The sequence below is a fragment of the Mandrillus leucophaeus genome, unplaced genomic scaffold (assembly GCF_000951045.1).
Source record: "Mandrillus leucophaeus isolate KB7577 unplaced genomic scaffold, Mleu.le_1.0 Scaffold14, whole genome shotgun sequence".
Lineage (NCBI taxonomy): Eukaryota > Metazoa > Chordata > Mammalia > Primates > Cercopithecidae > Mandrillus > Mandrillus leucophaeus.
This window is the reverse complement of record NW_012101365.1, coordinates 2,690,209-2,705,463: the sequence shown is the minus strand read 5'-3', so window position 1 is coordinate 2,705,463 and position 15,255 is coordinate 2,690,209. Positions and strand designations below refer to the sequence as shown.

The following is a 15,255-nucleotide window of genomic DNA, read 5'->3' as shown; positions in this document are numbered from 1 at the left end:
CAAGACTCTGTCTTAAAAAAAATATATATATATATAGAGAGAGAGAGAGAGAGAGAGAGAAAGACAGAGAGGGAGAGTCATGATGGGTATATTTCTTTAAAAAGCAGATTTTCTGGTGCATTGGAAATGGTAGCAGTACAGGACTAGGAGGCCTGATTCCTGGTCCTGTGCTGCGGTTAACATTGGGTGGGCCCGTCACCTCCCTTTTGCGGTTCAGCTTCCTCATCTATCACATGAGTGGGCTGGGCTAGAAGATCTCAAGAGTCCCCTCACAGCACCAACATTCGATGATTTGGAGGTTTTTAAAGCATCAGATCATTAACCAAGTATGTTTGGCTTTGGTTAAAAAAAAAAAAGTTGCAAGTACAACAATTTCACTTGGATGATGTTTGAAAGTCCATTTGCCTGCCTCGCCCACAACCTCACCCTCTGAAGAAAGTGGCCCCACGCCAGAGTTGCCAGAGTAGCAAAACTGAATTAAGTTAAAAAATTTTTTTAAAACAGCACACCCAGATAAACTGGAATTTCAGATAAACAGCAATTTTTTTTTTCTTAAGTATAAGAATGAATTACACGTTGTTATCTGAAAGTCAGATTCAACTGGGCTTAGCAGCCCTTCTGCTTCAGGTATCAGGTCCTGGTCACGTGACTGTTACTTGGGCGACAGCTTATTGGGCAAGGAATTGGCTCCTTAGTCAAAGATCCGTGGACAGGCTGGAGCCAGCGGCCTAGGAAGGAGTCAGGCCTAAGAACTCTGCTAAAGGGGGCTGTTTCTACTGCATGGTGTCGCACCCATTCAATCTGATCCTCTTCTCTCAGCATTTTCGGGGAGAAGCGCTAGAGAATGGACCCAAAACAGATGGAGAAACTGACTTGCAAGAAGGTCATGGTCTGCTTAGGAGTGGGTCTCCTCACCAGCTAGGCTGGGGATTTCTCGGGGCAGGAACCCTGCCTAGTTCATGTTGGGGTGCTCACCATGATGCCTGGCGTGATGCGGGTTGAATGAACGCGTGAGCAGTACTCGGCTCTGTCCTCTCATCACTTGCCATCTGCTACACGAGAGAGATTTTATTCCATGGCTAGGCCAGATGCGTGGTGCAGATGGGAGGAGAGCTGTTATTCACAGGATTATCGAACATTTACTGTCATCCAGGCGCTGTGCTAAGTGCTTGCATGCATTCTCCCGTTTAAGCCCCCCAATGACCCAGTGAGGCAGAGTAGTCCCCCCTTATCCACTATTTCACTTTCTATGATTTCAGTTACCAGTGGTCTGAAAATGGGTGAGAACAGTACTGTAAGCGGTTTTAAGAGAGACCACATTCACATAACTTTTATTACAGTATCTTCTAATCGCTCCATTTGATTATTAGTTACTGTTAATCTCTTACTGTGTCTAATTTATGAATTACATTTTATCGTAGGTATGTACATATAGGCAAAAAACAACATCCATAGGTTCAGTCTCTGTGGTTTCAGGCATCCACTGGCAGTCTCGGAACACGTCCCCTGAGAATAAGTAGGGACTACTGTAGTTATTACCCTCATGTTATAGACGAGAAAAACGCAAAAACTCAGAGTGGTCACAGAAGATGCTTAAGGCCACACAGCTTGTGGTGGATTGATGGTGGGGGGGGGGGGCGGTGTTTACCAGGATTGGAACCCAGTTCTGTGGCTCCAAAGCCATTTCTTTCTCCATGGACTCTGCTGCCATGTGCTAGACAGGGGAGTCAGATGGGATAGTGCTTCAAAGACTGTGAAGAATGGAACCACTGTGCAGTCTACATTTCTTGCTATAACCCCAGTTCTTACTGTGTTTTCAGGAAATTAGTTACTTCCAGTTCCCTGGAGAGCTCCTGATGAGGATGCTGAAGATGATGATCCTTCCACTGGTGGTCTCCAGGTGAGAGCGGAGTTTCGGCCAGGCGGTCTGGAACCAGGAGGGGAGAGGATGGCTTCTGTTGCTGCCCTGCTCCTGCTGTGGGTGGCTGAACAGCAACCACAGGCCGTGGGAGGAGTGTGACTTCAGAGCCTTTATGGGTGGTGCTGTGGGCTGCTGGCTTCTGAGTCATTTAGTGGCCCCAGTTGTTGGTTCCATCCAGTAGAATTTTTCGTGGGCAGAACAGGTGATGTGGAGTCAAAGGACATGACGTGACTCCAAGATAACTCAAGGCCAGGGAATTGAGGGATGACTTCCCAGAGGAGGGGCTGTTCATGGTGACGCAGCAAGGCCTGGAGAAAAGAGAACTAACTCTGATGATATTCCAGTGATCATATCCTGGCTCGGCTGTGTAACTTTGGACACATTATCTCACCTCTCTACGCCTCAGTTTCCTCATCTGTAAAATGGGAACAATAACACCTACTTTGAAGGGTTTTCATGAAGACTATGTGCTTGTGTATCTGAGCACTCAGGAGGTTGGGACTTGGGACAAGAGAGGGACAGTGGGAGATGAATTTGGAGGGTGAGCTCTTGCCCAGTCATGAAAGACCTTGAACACCAGGCTGCAGAATTCAGACCTCACCCAGTAGGGTGCGGGCCACAGAAATCATGGGAGATCACTTGGTCCCTTTCACTGATGTGCTAGGGTGACCTTGAGCAACCCTATCCCTGTCCAGGCTTTGAGCTTTCCAGATGTATAACGAGTGGCTGCTCCAGTTGGTGTCTAAAAACCTTTGCTCTGAGGCCATGAGAAATCTTCATCTTCCAGGACTCCTCTGCAGACAGGAAAGAGGATGAGCCTCTGCATGGGCTCTGCCTCCCGGCCTCCCTGCTGCTGAGCAGTGAGCCAGCTCCTCGGCCCTCTCCCCTTTGTGAAGTGGAGATAATCCCCAGGCCAAGGGCGCTTTGTATTTTCTGCACAGAGGCCTTTGCAAGCAGCATTTAAATCTCTCAGGACTCAGCCTTCAAGGCTCTGCTGAAATGCTACCTCCCTCAGGAAGCCTTCCCTGACTCCTCAACTCACTCTAGTGACTGTCTCCTCTTGCTACATCTTTGGAGTCATTCACTGAGCCAGTGCATCTGTCAGGGTCAGCAGTCCTCTATGTTGCTGAATCTGTACGACACGTCCGGTTCCTCCACATGGCCTCTCCACAGCCATGGGTGCAGCTGATTACTCTTGCCCTCATGAAATGCCCTTCCCTGTGGACTCACACTCTCCTAACTTTTTGCCTGCTTTCTGCCCATCCATCCTGGCCTCTCTCCTTCTACTCAATCTCCAAATGTTCAGTTTCTCCAGCCTTTTCTCATCTAATTTCATAGCTTTAATGTACCACCTACAAGCCCAATGCCCCCAGATGGAGATCTTCCCAGACCTCTCCTCTGAGCTCCACGCTTCATTAGCCAACTGCCTATTTGACATCTCCACTTGGATGTTTCACAAACATTTCAAGTTTTGTTTTTTTTGAGACAGGATCTTGCTCTGTCGCCCAGGCTAGAGTGCAGTGGCACAATCTCAGCTTACTGCAGCCTCGGCTTCCTGGGTTCAAGTGATCCTCCCACCTCAGCCCCCCAAGTAACTGGGACCACAGGCGCGCATCACCACACCTGGTGATTTTTTTGTATTTTTTGTAGAGGCTGGGCCTCACCATGTTGCCCAGGCTAGTCTCAAACTCCTGAGCTCCAGCAATCCACCTGCCTCAGCCTCCCAAAGTGCTGGGATTATAGGCATGAGCCACCATGCCCAGCCACACTTCAAGTTTAATGTCACCAACTTGAAGTTTTACCCAGCAAACTGCCTCCTTTTCCTGTTTTCTTCTTGTCCGCAAATGGCAGCTCCATCACCCAGGTCTTCCATCAGGCCTGTCGTTGGCTATCCCCTTTCTCTCAACCCCACAGCCCCATCTGCAGCTCCAGCGGATTCTGCCTACTCAGTTGAAGAACGGAGCTTCCTCCCCACCCTACAGGCCAAGGCACTCTCTTCTCACATCTGGACTCCACTGTCACCTCACTGGTCTCCTCGCCTCACTTCTTGTTCCCTCCCATCCATTCCACCCAGTGGCTAGAAGGATCTCGAGAAAAGTAGATTGGGCCCTGCCCCTCATTTACCTTCAACGGCTTCCATGACATGTAGACTCAATCTGCAGACCATTAACCTGGTCTAGGAGGCCCTGCGTGATCTGCCCTGCCCATCCCACCTCATCTCGTGTCACACACTCCAGTCCCCACCAGCCTCGAGTTCCCTAAGCAGACCAAGCCCTTACCACCTCAGGGCCCCCACACATGCTGTTCCTTCCTCTGGAACACGCTTCCCCAGCATCTTATACCTCTTCTTCCTCCTCTTTTTTTCCATCTCAACTTACACATCATCTTCTTAGGAAGGCCCTCCCCACTGACCCCTTCACGCCACCCTGGCTCTCCCTCACTGTACCCCGTTCCCGTATCATATATTGTCATTCTACATGCATTCACTTGTTGATTAGTTTCTTTATCTCCCATTGGGCTGTCAGCTTTGCAAAGTTAACGAGGCTACTCTGCCTAGATTTAACTCTGTGTTGTCAGCACCTAGCCAAGTGCCAGGCACATAGTAGGTGCTTATTAATACTGGTCAAGTGAATTAATGAATGGATCCAGCAATCATGCATTGTGCTTTCTGGACACTTGGCCCTGTGCTGGGTGCTGCCGACACAGAGATGATGGAGAGATAGTCCCTGTCTCTGGAGAGACTATCTTGTGGTGTTCACAGACTGCTGGGAAGACTGACAGGAACATAGACAATCACTGAACAGCTAAATAAGTGCACTGGTAGAGGAAGCTAGGACCCTTGGCAGCAGCTCTGTCTGCCCTTTCCTGCTGACTGTCCTAACTGCCTGGGCGTTGCCCCTCTCTCAGAACAGAAGCACCTTAGAGGCCATTGTGTGGACCCTGGAATCACACAGCCTGGCCTTGCTATGTATTACCTGTGTGGCCTTGGACAAGTCACTCAAAACAAACCACAAAAATCCTGTTCGGAAGTCAGAGGCCTGGGTCCTCAACCTGCCTCCTGCACAAGCAATCATGCGATCTGAGGTGAGGCCCCAACCCTGGGCTTCTTTACCCAGCAACAAAGGCCCGTCCAGCTCTCCACTTCCTGGCTCTCAAATGCCTGGTCTCCCTCCTCCAGACTCAGTGTTCTCTTGGCTGGAAATGCATGTGGTATTAAGTTGAGAAAAGCCAGGACGTGTTCATACATTTCATTTGTTTGTTATAGAGTTTGGACTGGTGCAGAGCAACTGTGTCACTGAGAAATGGAACTGCTTTAACATTTTCCTATGAAGGGAGAATTAAACCTTCATGGGGGAAATATGACGCATTTCTGAGCCCTAAAACCCCTCATTCCTGAACTCTCTCTCCTTTGGCCTCAAACTGGCCTATTATCCATGCTGGCCAGGAGTCCATCCACACTGTCCCCTGAGCTCTTGCTCTTGGCCAGCCCAGGGCTGGGTGTCCCTGCCTTTGAGGAACAGCCACTCTTGTGTGAGGTTGTTACTCAGCGCAGGGCAAAATCACCAGAGCCGCTTTGAAAAATTCAGATGTCAGGCCTGACCCTGAGCTGACTGAACCAGAACCCCAAAGGGTCCAAGCAGAGGTTTGCTTTCAGAGCTCCAAAAGTGTTCTGAGGATTTTAAACCTCCTGATTGTCCTGGGGTCAGACCTTCTGGCTCCACATCTTCGGAGCCCAGCAGGAGGCTGTGGTACTCCCATCCCCAGGGGCTCCACGCGGTGACCCAGGAAGGCAAGGTTTTCTGCAGTGTGACCTGGCTACAGGGCAGTGGCGGGAGGGCAGGGGTTACACTTGGGCTCACCAGCTTCCAGTTCTAACCACCTGCAGGTCTGGGCCTCAAAGCCTGGCTCCCATGACATCTGTTCCCACCTTCTCTCCAGGACAAACAGCCACCCGTTCCCCACACCAAGCCCTAGAACGAGGCTGGTCACCCATTAGTCCCGCAGCATGCCACAGGGGTCTGTCTCCACACTCCTGTTCCTGCCCAGCCCCTGCCATGCACACCCTCTTTTAATTTAAAGTCTCACTCTGTATTCAAGACCTGTCTCAAGGTTCTGTGTGGGAAGTCCTTTCACCTCCCCGCTGGTTGGTAAAATAGATGATGACCTGTCTCCAATGCTGACGCTGTGTGTGACCTACATGAGCTGAGTGTCGTTAGCTCAGTGACCTCGCGGTCGCAGCTGGCATGCCACACAATGGGGGACAGGCATTTTTTAGTCCACTAGTGACGTCTATGTGAGCAAACAAACTAGCATCCCTATGTGGGAGAGGCACTCATCTCACTGAACAAGAAGTGCCCCTGTTGAGGGGTCAGGCCGGTGGCGTGGCCCGCTCTGTGGGCAGGGTCGTGTGCATCTTTGTTTTTGTCTGAGATCCCAGGAGGGGATCAGGTCATTGACTCCCCTGTCTTTCACACTGACCTCTGCCAGGTACTCAGCGTGACAGATTCGTTCAGAGGCTGGAGAGCTAAACAACAAGCAAAGGGAGGTGGTGAGGTGTAAAGAAGTGTGGGTGACTGCAAGGGTGGACGTGAGGGCTGAAAGGCCCCTGGGCTGCGATGGAGGGGTCACAGACACACCTTGCTCTGGAGAAGGGAGGCCCAGTGGGAGGGCAATGGGGCCAGGAGGGTTGGAGCCAAGTTCAGTCACTCTTCCCATAATCTGGCATCTTCCAGCTGTGGGCTCCTTTTTTCTAGAATTTCTCCGGCCCAGCCCCTGGCCCAAGTCCCTCCTCAGACAGGTGTGCTTCAGTCCAGCTGAGTGCAGCCCACGCTTGACCAGTGGTGGCTTTATCTGTCACAATGTGGCAGGGGAGCAGGCAGCATGGGCGAGGGTGGCTGAAATCTGCAAAGGCTACAGGGCAGGAACAGGGCTTTGGAGTCACTCTCTAGACGTGCAGACGTAAGATGCCTTTTAGCATCTGAGCCTCAGTGTCCTTATCTATAAAGTGGGAATAATACCTCCCTCACAGGGTTATTATGAAAAGTAAATAAGAGAATGTACGTGAAGACCCAGCATGGCTCCTGGTACATTATGGATGTCCCATGTTTTTCTTTCTTCTTTTTCCTTTTCTTTTTCTTTTTTTTTTTTTTTTTTGAGACAGAGTCTCACTGTGTTGCCTAGGCTGGAGTGCAATGGTGTGATCTCAGCTCACTGCAGTCTCCACCTCCCAGGTTCAAGCAATTCTCCTGTCTCAGCCGCCCAAGTAGCTGGGATTACAGGCGCGCACCACCATGACTGGCAAATTTTTGATTTCTTAGTAGAGACGGGGTTTCACCACGTTGGCCAGGCTGGTCTCAAACTCCTGACCTCAGGTGATCCACCCACCTCGGCCTCCCAAAGTGCTAGGATTACATACATGAGCCACCATGCCTGGCAGATGTCCCATGTTTTTATAACTTATTAAAGCATCACCAGGCTCCTCAGATGTGTCATGAATGCTCCCCCAGCCCGTGGCCACCTCTGTCCCTGCTCTCAGCAGGAAGCCCCTTGGATGGCCTCTTCCATCTTCATGGTTCTAATTAGCAGTGGCAGCTCACCTGTCCCCTGCCCTGGAAAGCCACCCTTGACTGAAGCACACCCGGGTGCTCCCTCAACACCAGTACAGACCGTGCAGCATGCCCTGCTTCACTGGAGTCGTGCATACCTGCACACCCACAGGGCCTCCATGGGGGCACTGGCCAGGTCCCGCGCCTCTCCATGATGCACTCACCTGGCGCCCAGAGCCATTTCTTGTGCCATGGCAGTCAAAGCCTCCTTATCTGTCATTAATTCCTATTCTTTTTCTTTTTTTTTTTTAAATTGAGACAGGGTCTCGCTCTGTCCTCGGGCTGAAGTGCAGTGGCATGACCACGGCTCACTGTAACTTTGAACTCCTGGCCTCAATCGATCTTCCCAACTTAGCCTCCCAAGGAGCTAGGACTACAGGCACACGCCACCATGCCCAGCTAATTTTTTTAAATTTTGGGTAGAGATGGGGATCTCACTATGTTGCCAAGGCTGGTCTCGAATTCCTGGGCTCGAGGAATCCTCCTGCCTTGGCCTTTCAAAGTGCTGGGATTACAGGCGTGAGCCACCGCACCTGGCCCAATTCCTATTCTTACTGCCTCTTGCTTTTCTCTGCCCTTCACTCCTACAACCAAGCAGCCTTCATCAGCTTCCCATTCACATGAGCATTCCTTGCTCCAAATAGTACCTTCAGCTGTCTCCTGGTCCTCTGTGTGTATATCTGTGTATTTGTTACCAATGCTGTGTAACAAATTATCACAAACTTAGTGACATAAACATACTTCATGGTTGCCTCAGTCCCTAGGTCAGCAGTCTGGGCAGGCTTGGCTGAGTCCTTAACTCAGAGTCTCAGGCTGCAATCGAGGTGTCCTCTGGCTCTGTTCTCATCCGGAGGCCCAACCAGGGAGAATCTGCCTCCGTGCTCCCTCAGGTATGGACAGAAGTGATTCCCCGTGGCTGCTGCCTGAGGGCCCAGCATTGACAGCTGTGCTGTGGAGCCACTCAGGTCCTAGAGGCTGCCTGCAGCTCCCTGCCCAAGCCGTCTCCACAGGCGGCTCACAGCGTAGCACTATAGGTCATCGAGGCCAGCGGGAAGCCCTGTCCTCGCCAGTCTTCTGAGTCAAAGTCTTCTACCACATAACCACAGGGAGACATCCCACCACCTTGTCACGTTCTCATAGAAGTCACAGGCACTGCCACACTGGGGGAGGAGGATACACCAGGGCTCAGGTTGTCAGAGTCACCTGAGTGCGTGTCCACTTCCTTCTCTCTCCCGGAACCTTCCTTCTCTCTTCCTCTGTCCCCAGAGCAGCCGGATGTCTTTCGGAAGTCACTTCTGCTCACCTCTCTCCCTGGAGCCGGCTTGGGTTGGGTGGAGCCTCTGCTCAGCTTCTGTCCAAGTAGCTCATCAAGAAATTTCTTCTGAACAAGGACTGCTCCCTTACTGTAAAAGTAATTCTGAAGAATATAACTCTCTCCCTTTCATCTGATTTCTCATTGCCCCGTACAGGGCCTGCTACTGCCGGTGCCTGATCAATACATTTTCAATGAGTAAGAAGTGGCGAAGGGCAGCAGCAGCAGAGTTCAGGGAAAGCCTCACCACCAGCATTTGAATGGGCCCTGGAAGACAGTTAGGAGCTGACCTTTAAAGATGTTTTCATGTTTTAAAAAATTAGATAAAGCCCTGGCAACATAGTGAGACAGACCCCATCTCTACAAAAAAAAAAAAAAAAAAAAAGCTTTTAAAATTAGCCAGGCATGATGGTGGGCACCTGTAGTCCTGGCTACTTGGGAGACTGAGGTGGGAGGATTGCTTGAGCCCAGAAGGTTGAGGCTGCAGTGAGCCATGTTAATGCCATTGTACTCCAGCCTGGGCAGCAAAGCAACACCTTGTCTCATAAAAAAAAAATTAGATAAGCAAATTACAAACATTTTGGATAACAGAGAAGAAATCATCCTCTCCACATTGCTAATTCTGCCACTGTGATTTCTTCTCCATAAAGTTTGTTCTTATTCTTTCTGGTGAATTCACCAGATGCAGGGTGAGGTCCTTGGCTGATGGGATCAGAAGCCCAACTGTCTGGGCCCCAGAGCGGGTTGGGTCTGTCCCCCGATGCTAATAAGGGGCAATCAAATATGACAAATACCCATTTATTCATTCCCAGAGATCAAGACACCTGCCAGCGAGGACAGTCATCTGCAGGGTCTGGCTAGAGGCTCTCTATGGGCTCACCATGCAGGGAACCCACTGGTTAAACCTGCTTGCTAGTGGGTCCATTTAATTATTTAATTGTATAACTCAGTGTAACTCCAAATTTACCATTTTCAGTTTATTTCAGCCCTCCCCACCACCCCCGCCTTATAGTGGAGTCCCATCATGTGTGCATTTAACTTAAGTGAATTCAATTACATGTGCTCTGAAAAAGGGAGAAAATCATTAAATGAGACAGGAGATGACTCCTTCCAAGGGCTCTGCCCCAGGTGAGGGCCACGAGAGAGGAGGGCCTGAATTGCCTCCACTGGCCTCAGTGCCCAAGAACCTGCCACACAGTGAGCACCTCCCTGAAGCCAGGGAGTTTCCAGGGCCTGCAGAGGGGCGGTGTTTTAGATCAGGCCTCTAAGTGTATGCGGACAGTCTCATCTGGTGTTTGCTTAAAGAAACAGCAACCCACTGCCAGGCTGGAAGGAAAACTGTCTTGAATGCACGTACACAAAACTATACCTCCTGGACTCTATGGGCAACTTTAGAGAGTTTCAAGGGCAAAATTAATTATACTTGGTTTTTGCTTTATTGAAACTGAATACATTGAATATGGTCCTACTCCCCTGTACAAGCAGGAAGCCCAGTGTCTCCCTCTGGAGGCCTCCACTCCATGGCCACAGTCAGCTTATTTCATTCAGTGGAAGCTTCTGGTGTAAACAGAGCTGGAACATGGGGTCCTGCCACCAGCTCTGCTGCTCTGGTTCCCTCCACGTGGTGGCCCTGTGGAACGCAGGTCCTGCGTGGTCTGGTGGAAGTCTGCACACTGCCCCTTGCACGTGCACAAGGCTGCTCAGGCCACAGATGCCTCCAGACCCCTAGGTCACCCCAAGTCACCCCAAAGTGCTCGATAATTGTCCCTAAATCAGCCTCAGTCATGTCCTGAGATCAACTCCCTGGGAGTTGAGCCCCAATTCCCTTTTCCCTCCTACTGAGTTCATTTTGGGGGCCTTGAGTGCCAGGCCATCTCGGCTGGGGGACTCTAGCGAACCCTGGTGCTAACTTCAAATCACAGGGAACCAGGGCTCAGGTCTTAGTCTTTTTCCTCTCAGAAGGCCCTGATCCTCTGGTGCAAATGGGCACAGTTTTCCATAACTCTGCAGATGTCAAGTTCTCAAGGAGGGGGTTTCCATCAAACCACAACAGCACCTCCCTTCCCCGGACAGTGCTGCCTTCTCATCCAACATTTGCTGCTCAAAGATTCTTTGCAAAATAAAATTGCCTGCAGGGGAACTTGCTCTGTCCACCCACGAACAGAGAAGCCTTGGACAAAAATTAGAAAATTCTGCCTCACATTACATTAGTATAGGAACGAATCGTCTAGACAGGACCTGCACTGGGGCCCCCCTCCCATGGGTTTGCCCTCCTCAGCTCTCTTCCGTGTGCTGCCACAGTTCACTAACGTCATGCCAACTACATCTTTATTTAGAAAAGTCAAGCCTTTAGGGCCTGAGAGCCTTACTTTCCCATTCTCCCCCCAGCAGGCCACTTGTCACTACCCCAATCCTTTTTGCTTTCAACTTACAGTGTAACCCAAAAAGTATCTTCCACAAAAATAAATCTGTAGCCTGCTTGCTTTGGTTTTCCCCCAACATGATGCCATAAGAATTTCCACGCTGCACCTTCACCTTGGCGATCCTGTTTCACTCTCCCACTCGGGAGGCACAGAGTTTGCAAAGCCCTTTTCCTGTCACAAGACACTTGGGAGGCCACTAGACTCTTGGGGGAGCTGCTCTGCCCCAGAACTGTGGGTTCATCTTGAATTCACCCTCTTAGACTCAGCCATAAAATAGGCACAGTGCTGTCTGCTAATTTACAAAGCAGGTCCCAGCAGGTGCTGCGTGTGTGTGTTTACGTGCGTGTGTGTGTGTGCATGTGTGTTTGTGTGTGTGTGTGGCCCTTTATGGCCCCATTCCACTGAGGCTAGAGTTTGCACCTAACCTTGGGAAGTCAACTGAGCCTTGTTTTCACACATCCTCAGACAAGCTTGACACAAGGAATTAGGGGTAGGTCAGACCAGCATCTGGATCCAGCTAGAGCCTCCAATTCTCCGCTTGCTTTTTGCCAAACCCTTCTCTCCCCTCATTCTTCAGTTTCTTAAACCAGGCGTCATTCAGGGGAAACTGAATCCATGTGTTTGTGATTCACTAGGGCTGCGCATGGTAGAGTGTTCTGTGAGCTCCACATCACAGCAAAGACAGCCAAGTGTGGGTGTGGGTTTGTCTGTGAAGCTGTATTGTGTGTGTGTGTGTGTGTGTGTGTTGTATTGTGTATGTATTGTTTTCCTTCCTATTTCTTGTAAGGACTTTAAACTGATTTTTCTTAGAATCAGGGAATCATGTTTGGCCAAAGAAACTCAACACTCCCTTCTCCCCTTCCTGAGGAACTCTAGTTTGGCAGAAAATTCCCCAACACCCACATTCTAACTTATTGGAAATGGGCCTGGGCCAAGCAGCCGTCGAAGTCTGGTTTGGGAGCCAGTGTGCAGGGGGCTGCCCGGACTCCCCAGGACAGGCCGTGAGTGGGAGGAGGCAGAGGAGCGGGTGGCCAGAGGGCCAAACCGGCACAGCCTGCGCTTCAGACGCTGCCCCCCGAGTCACGGGGCAGCCACAGTTCGGCGAGCTCCACGGAACCTTCTGGTGTGAGCCCTGGGACCTGCCTTTGGCCCTCCTGCCCAGTCAGATGATTTGCCTTACTCATCAAGAGGGGAAACGTGGCCCGCTGTGGGCTGCGGGTGGGGTCAGACCTCTAGCCTGGTGACTCCGAAAAACTCCCAGGCTGTATCCTGCACCACAGACTTCCATGCTCTCACTCCCTTCCAGTTAGAGAATTCCTGCTTGGCCTTCGAGGCTCCGTCCAGCTGTGCCCTCCCCTGGGAGGCCCAGCCCGATGCCTAGGGGGCTGGCCCTGCTCTGGCCGCTCAGTCACAGCCACTGCCACCCCCGGGTTGGTGTTGCTCTGCTGCAGGTCTCCCCACCTGCTGGCCAGAGCGCCATGAAGAACACACACCCACCTCGTTCACTTCTGAGCCCCACAGCACCCAGAGCAAATGTTCAACACCGGGCAGTGTGGGCACATATCTCAGAACCTGGGGAGGTGGGCGAGGTTTTATTGTGCTGCCGCCCTTCTCTGTGGGGAGCCACTCGCTGGAGAGAGGCCCACAGGATGGCCCCGCCCGCGCCCTGTGCGGGGCGGACTCCAGGGACCCTGCTGGTGCAGGGAGGGGAGGCAGGAGACCTGAATTCCCCTGACTCCTGATGGTCTTTGCCACATGGGCAAGGAAGGGGTGAGAGGTTCAGCTCACGTGGAGTTGGAAACTGGCCCTGGCCCTGATTACTTTAGGGAATGCAGCCTTCTTGGTGGGGAATGGTTGAGAATAGCTGGAAGTCTGATGGTGAGCTCTGAGGGCTGCAGCTGTGGCTCCTCCAGCATTTGCTCATTTGCTTTTGATCCAGTTCAAGCTTGTCATTTGCACAGGTCCCAGTGGAGCGCCCTCTTGGCACCCAGGCCTGGGAATGAGGGACCTTCAGAGGACAGCAGGGCATGCCAGGGTAGCAGCACCCACTGCCCACACTCTGAGCCCCGCCCTCTCTCCCACCTTCCCTCCATGGAAATCAAGGTGGAGGCAAAGAGGTTTGGTCCATGTGGCTCCAGAGGGCTGGCTGGGCCCAAGGTGGCCCAATGCTCTTCCCCAGAGGCAGATTTCACTGTGACACCAGGAAGGACTTCCTAATAAGCATCACCAGCTCATAGTGGAGGGGCTGATTCAGAAGGTAGTGAGTTCTCTGTCCTCTGAGATATGCAAGCAGAGGTGGTGGAGGAATTTCTGCCCTTGGGAGGGGGTGCTGAGACCAGATGGCCCAGACTTTAGCTAAGTGGGAGTCTGGGCATGCTGCCTCAGACCTCAGGAGGAGTCGGCTTGAGCGTGGGGCTTTGGCAGAGCCGTCTGGGAAGCATGACTTGGAGCTGGCGCTAATGGGCATGGTACTGGCTGTCAGCTGCTGGGCCTGCCTTCTGCTCAGGAGAAAGGAAGAGTAAGCCATGATGCTCAGGTGGACTGAAGGGACCCCTCTTGCCCACAAACCCCCAAAGCCTCCTTCCTGCGGCCTGTCTGGTGGACTTCCTGCAGCTGCATCCCAGGGCCAGCTGGGGAGAGTCTCTGCGGCTGGGTCAGCCGAGGCCAGAGCCCAAGGACTTGGCTGCAGGGCTTGGGGCTCCTCACTGTCCCTCAGGTCTTCCCAGTGCCAGGAGGTTGTGACTGGATGCTGTCATGCTAGCAGAGTAAGGCTTGAACCCACTTACTGTGTGACTTTAGCGAGTTGCTTGCACACCTCCAGTGACTGGGAGGTCACCACTTTTCAAGGTAGTTCCTGACAGAGCAGGACAGCTCTGCCAGAAAGTTATTCCTGGCACTGAGCTGAGAGCCCTAGGGCTTTTCCCGTCGTCCCCAGCATTCCCAGGTCTGCTGTTCTCTGGACCACATAGCACCTGCCCTCCAGCCCCCCAGCTGCTCCCCCCAACCAGGCACGTGCCTCTGTCACCTGCTACCTACCCCAGCTGCCCTCTACAGGACACACACACCCCACCCCGTCCCTTTCCCAGTGAGTCAAGGCAGGTCTGCAGCAGCCTCCACCAGCCCCCGGGCTTCTGAAGCCACAGGCGGGGGGCCCACCAGCCCTTTGGCAGCCCCGCGTCCCAGGTGACTCACTAGCTGGCAGCAAGCAAAACCCAACGTCCCCTTCCCACGTGTGCAGCCACGGCTCGGCCTCCCCCTCCCACCCCGGTGTTTGTGCACTCCAAGCTGTGGAAGCCAAGTGTGGCCCAACACATGTCTGTGTTCAGGCTCAGTGTGTCAGAATTGGCCCATGGTCCCAGCCTGCTGGGGTCTGCTTGGATTCCCAACTCCCTCATCCAACACATTAGCTGTTCCTCCCAGCTTCCTGTCCTCTACAAATCTGCTCCACATGCTGTCGGGGGCCTTGGCCAAGCCATTGATTAAAATGACCAGAAAGGAGAGGGCCAAAAGCAGAGTCCTGAGGCTCACCTCTAGACACCCATTTCTACTGCCCAGGACAGTCATTTGGCTCCTTATCCCTTCACCAAGCTCCCATCTCTTCCCAGATTTCTGGTGCTAACTGTCTCGATGTCACACAGACACACAACGCCACGGGCATTCCCCTAAGCCCATCAGGGGGACCAAGGCTGGTACTGGTGATCTGTTCTCAGGAAACCTTCAATGGCTGCTCAGTCACCAGGGCACACAAGCCGTCCTTTTCAAGTCTGATCTAGAATGTCACCCTGGTTTAGCATCACACACATCAGCAACCCTGCACCCAGGCCTGTGCCACACCTTGGGTTTTGAGGACCTAGAGCCAAACTAGACTTAGCCTTGCCTTGGAGGAGTTCCAGTCTGCTGGGGCAGGTGGCCACAGATGACAGAGGAAATTCTAACAATTTAATTGCAGTGCATACTTATCACATGCCAGGCGCCACTCCAAACCAAGATTCG

The 15,255-nt window shown here is 52.1% G+C and overlaps 1 protein-coding gene across 4 annotated transcripts in view; it reads left to right on the top strand.

Annotated features, from left to right (window-relative positions):
* Positions 1-15,255, top strand: part of SLC1A7 (solute carrier family 1 (glutamate transporter), member 7) — a 54,707-nt gene that overhangs the window by 6,275 nt on the left and 33,177 nt on the right. For all 4 annotated transcript variants that reach the window (XR_001005341.1, XM_011973784.1, XM_011973783.1 and 1 more), the window contains exon 2: positions 1,821-1,900. Coding sequence is in view for 3 of the 4 variants with exons in the window: in XM_011973784.1 (XP_011829174.1) it covers positions 1,821-1,900 (80 nt within the window). In the remaining variant the exon portion in view is untranslated. The remainder of the gene's footprint in view (positions 1-1,820; positions 1,901-15,255) is intronic.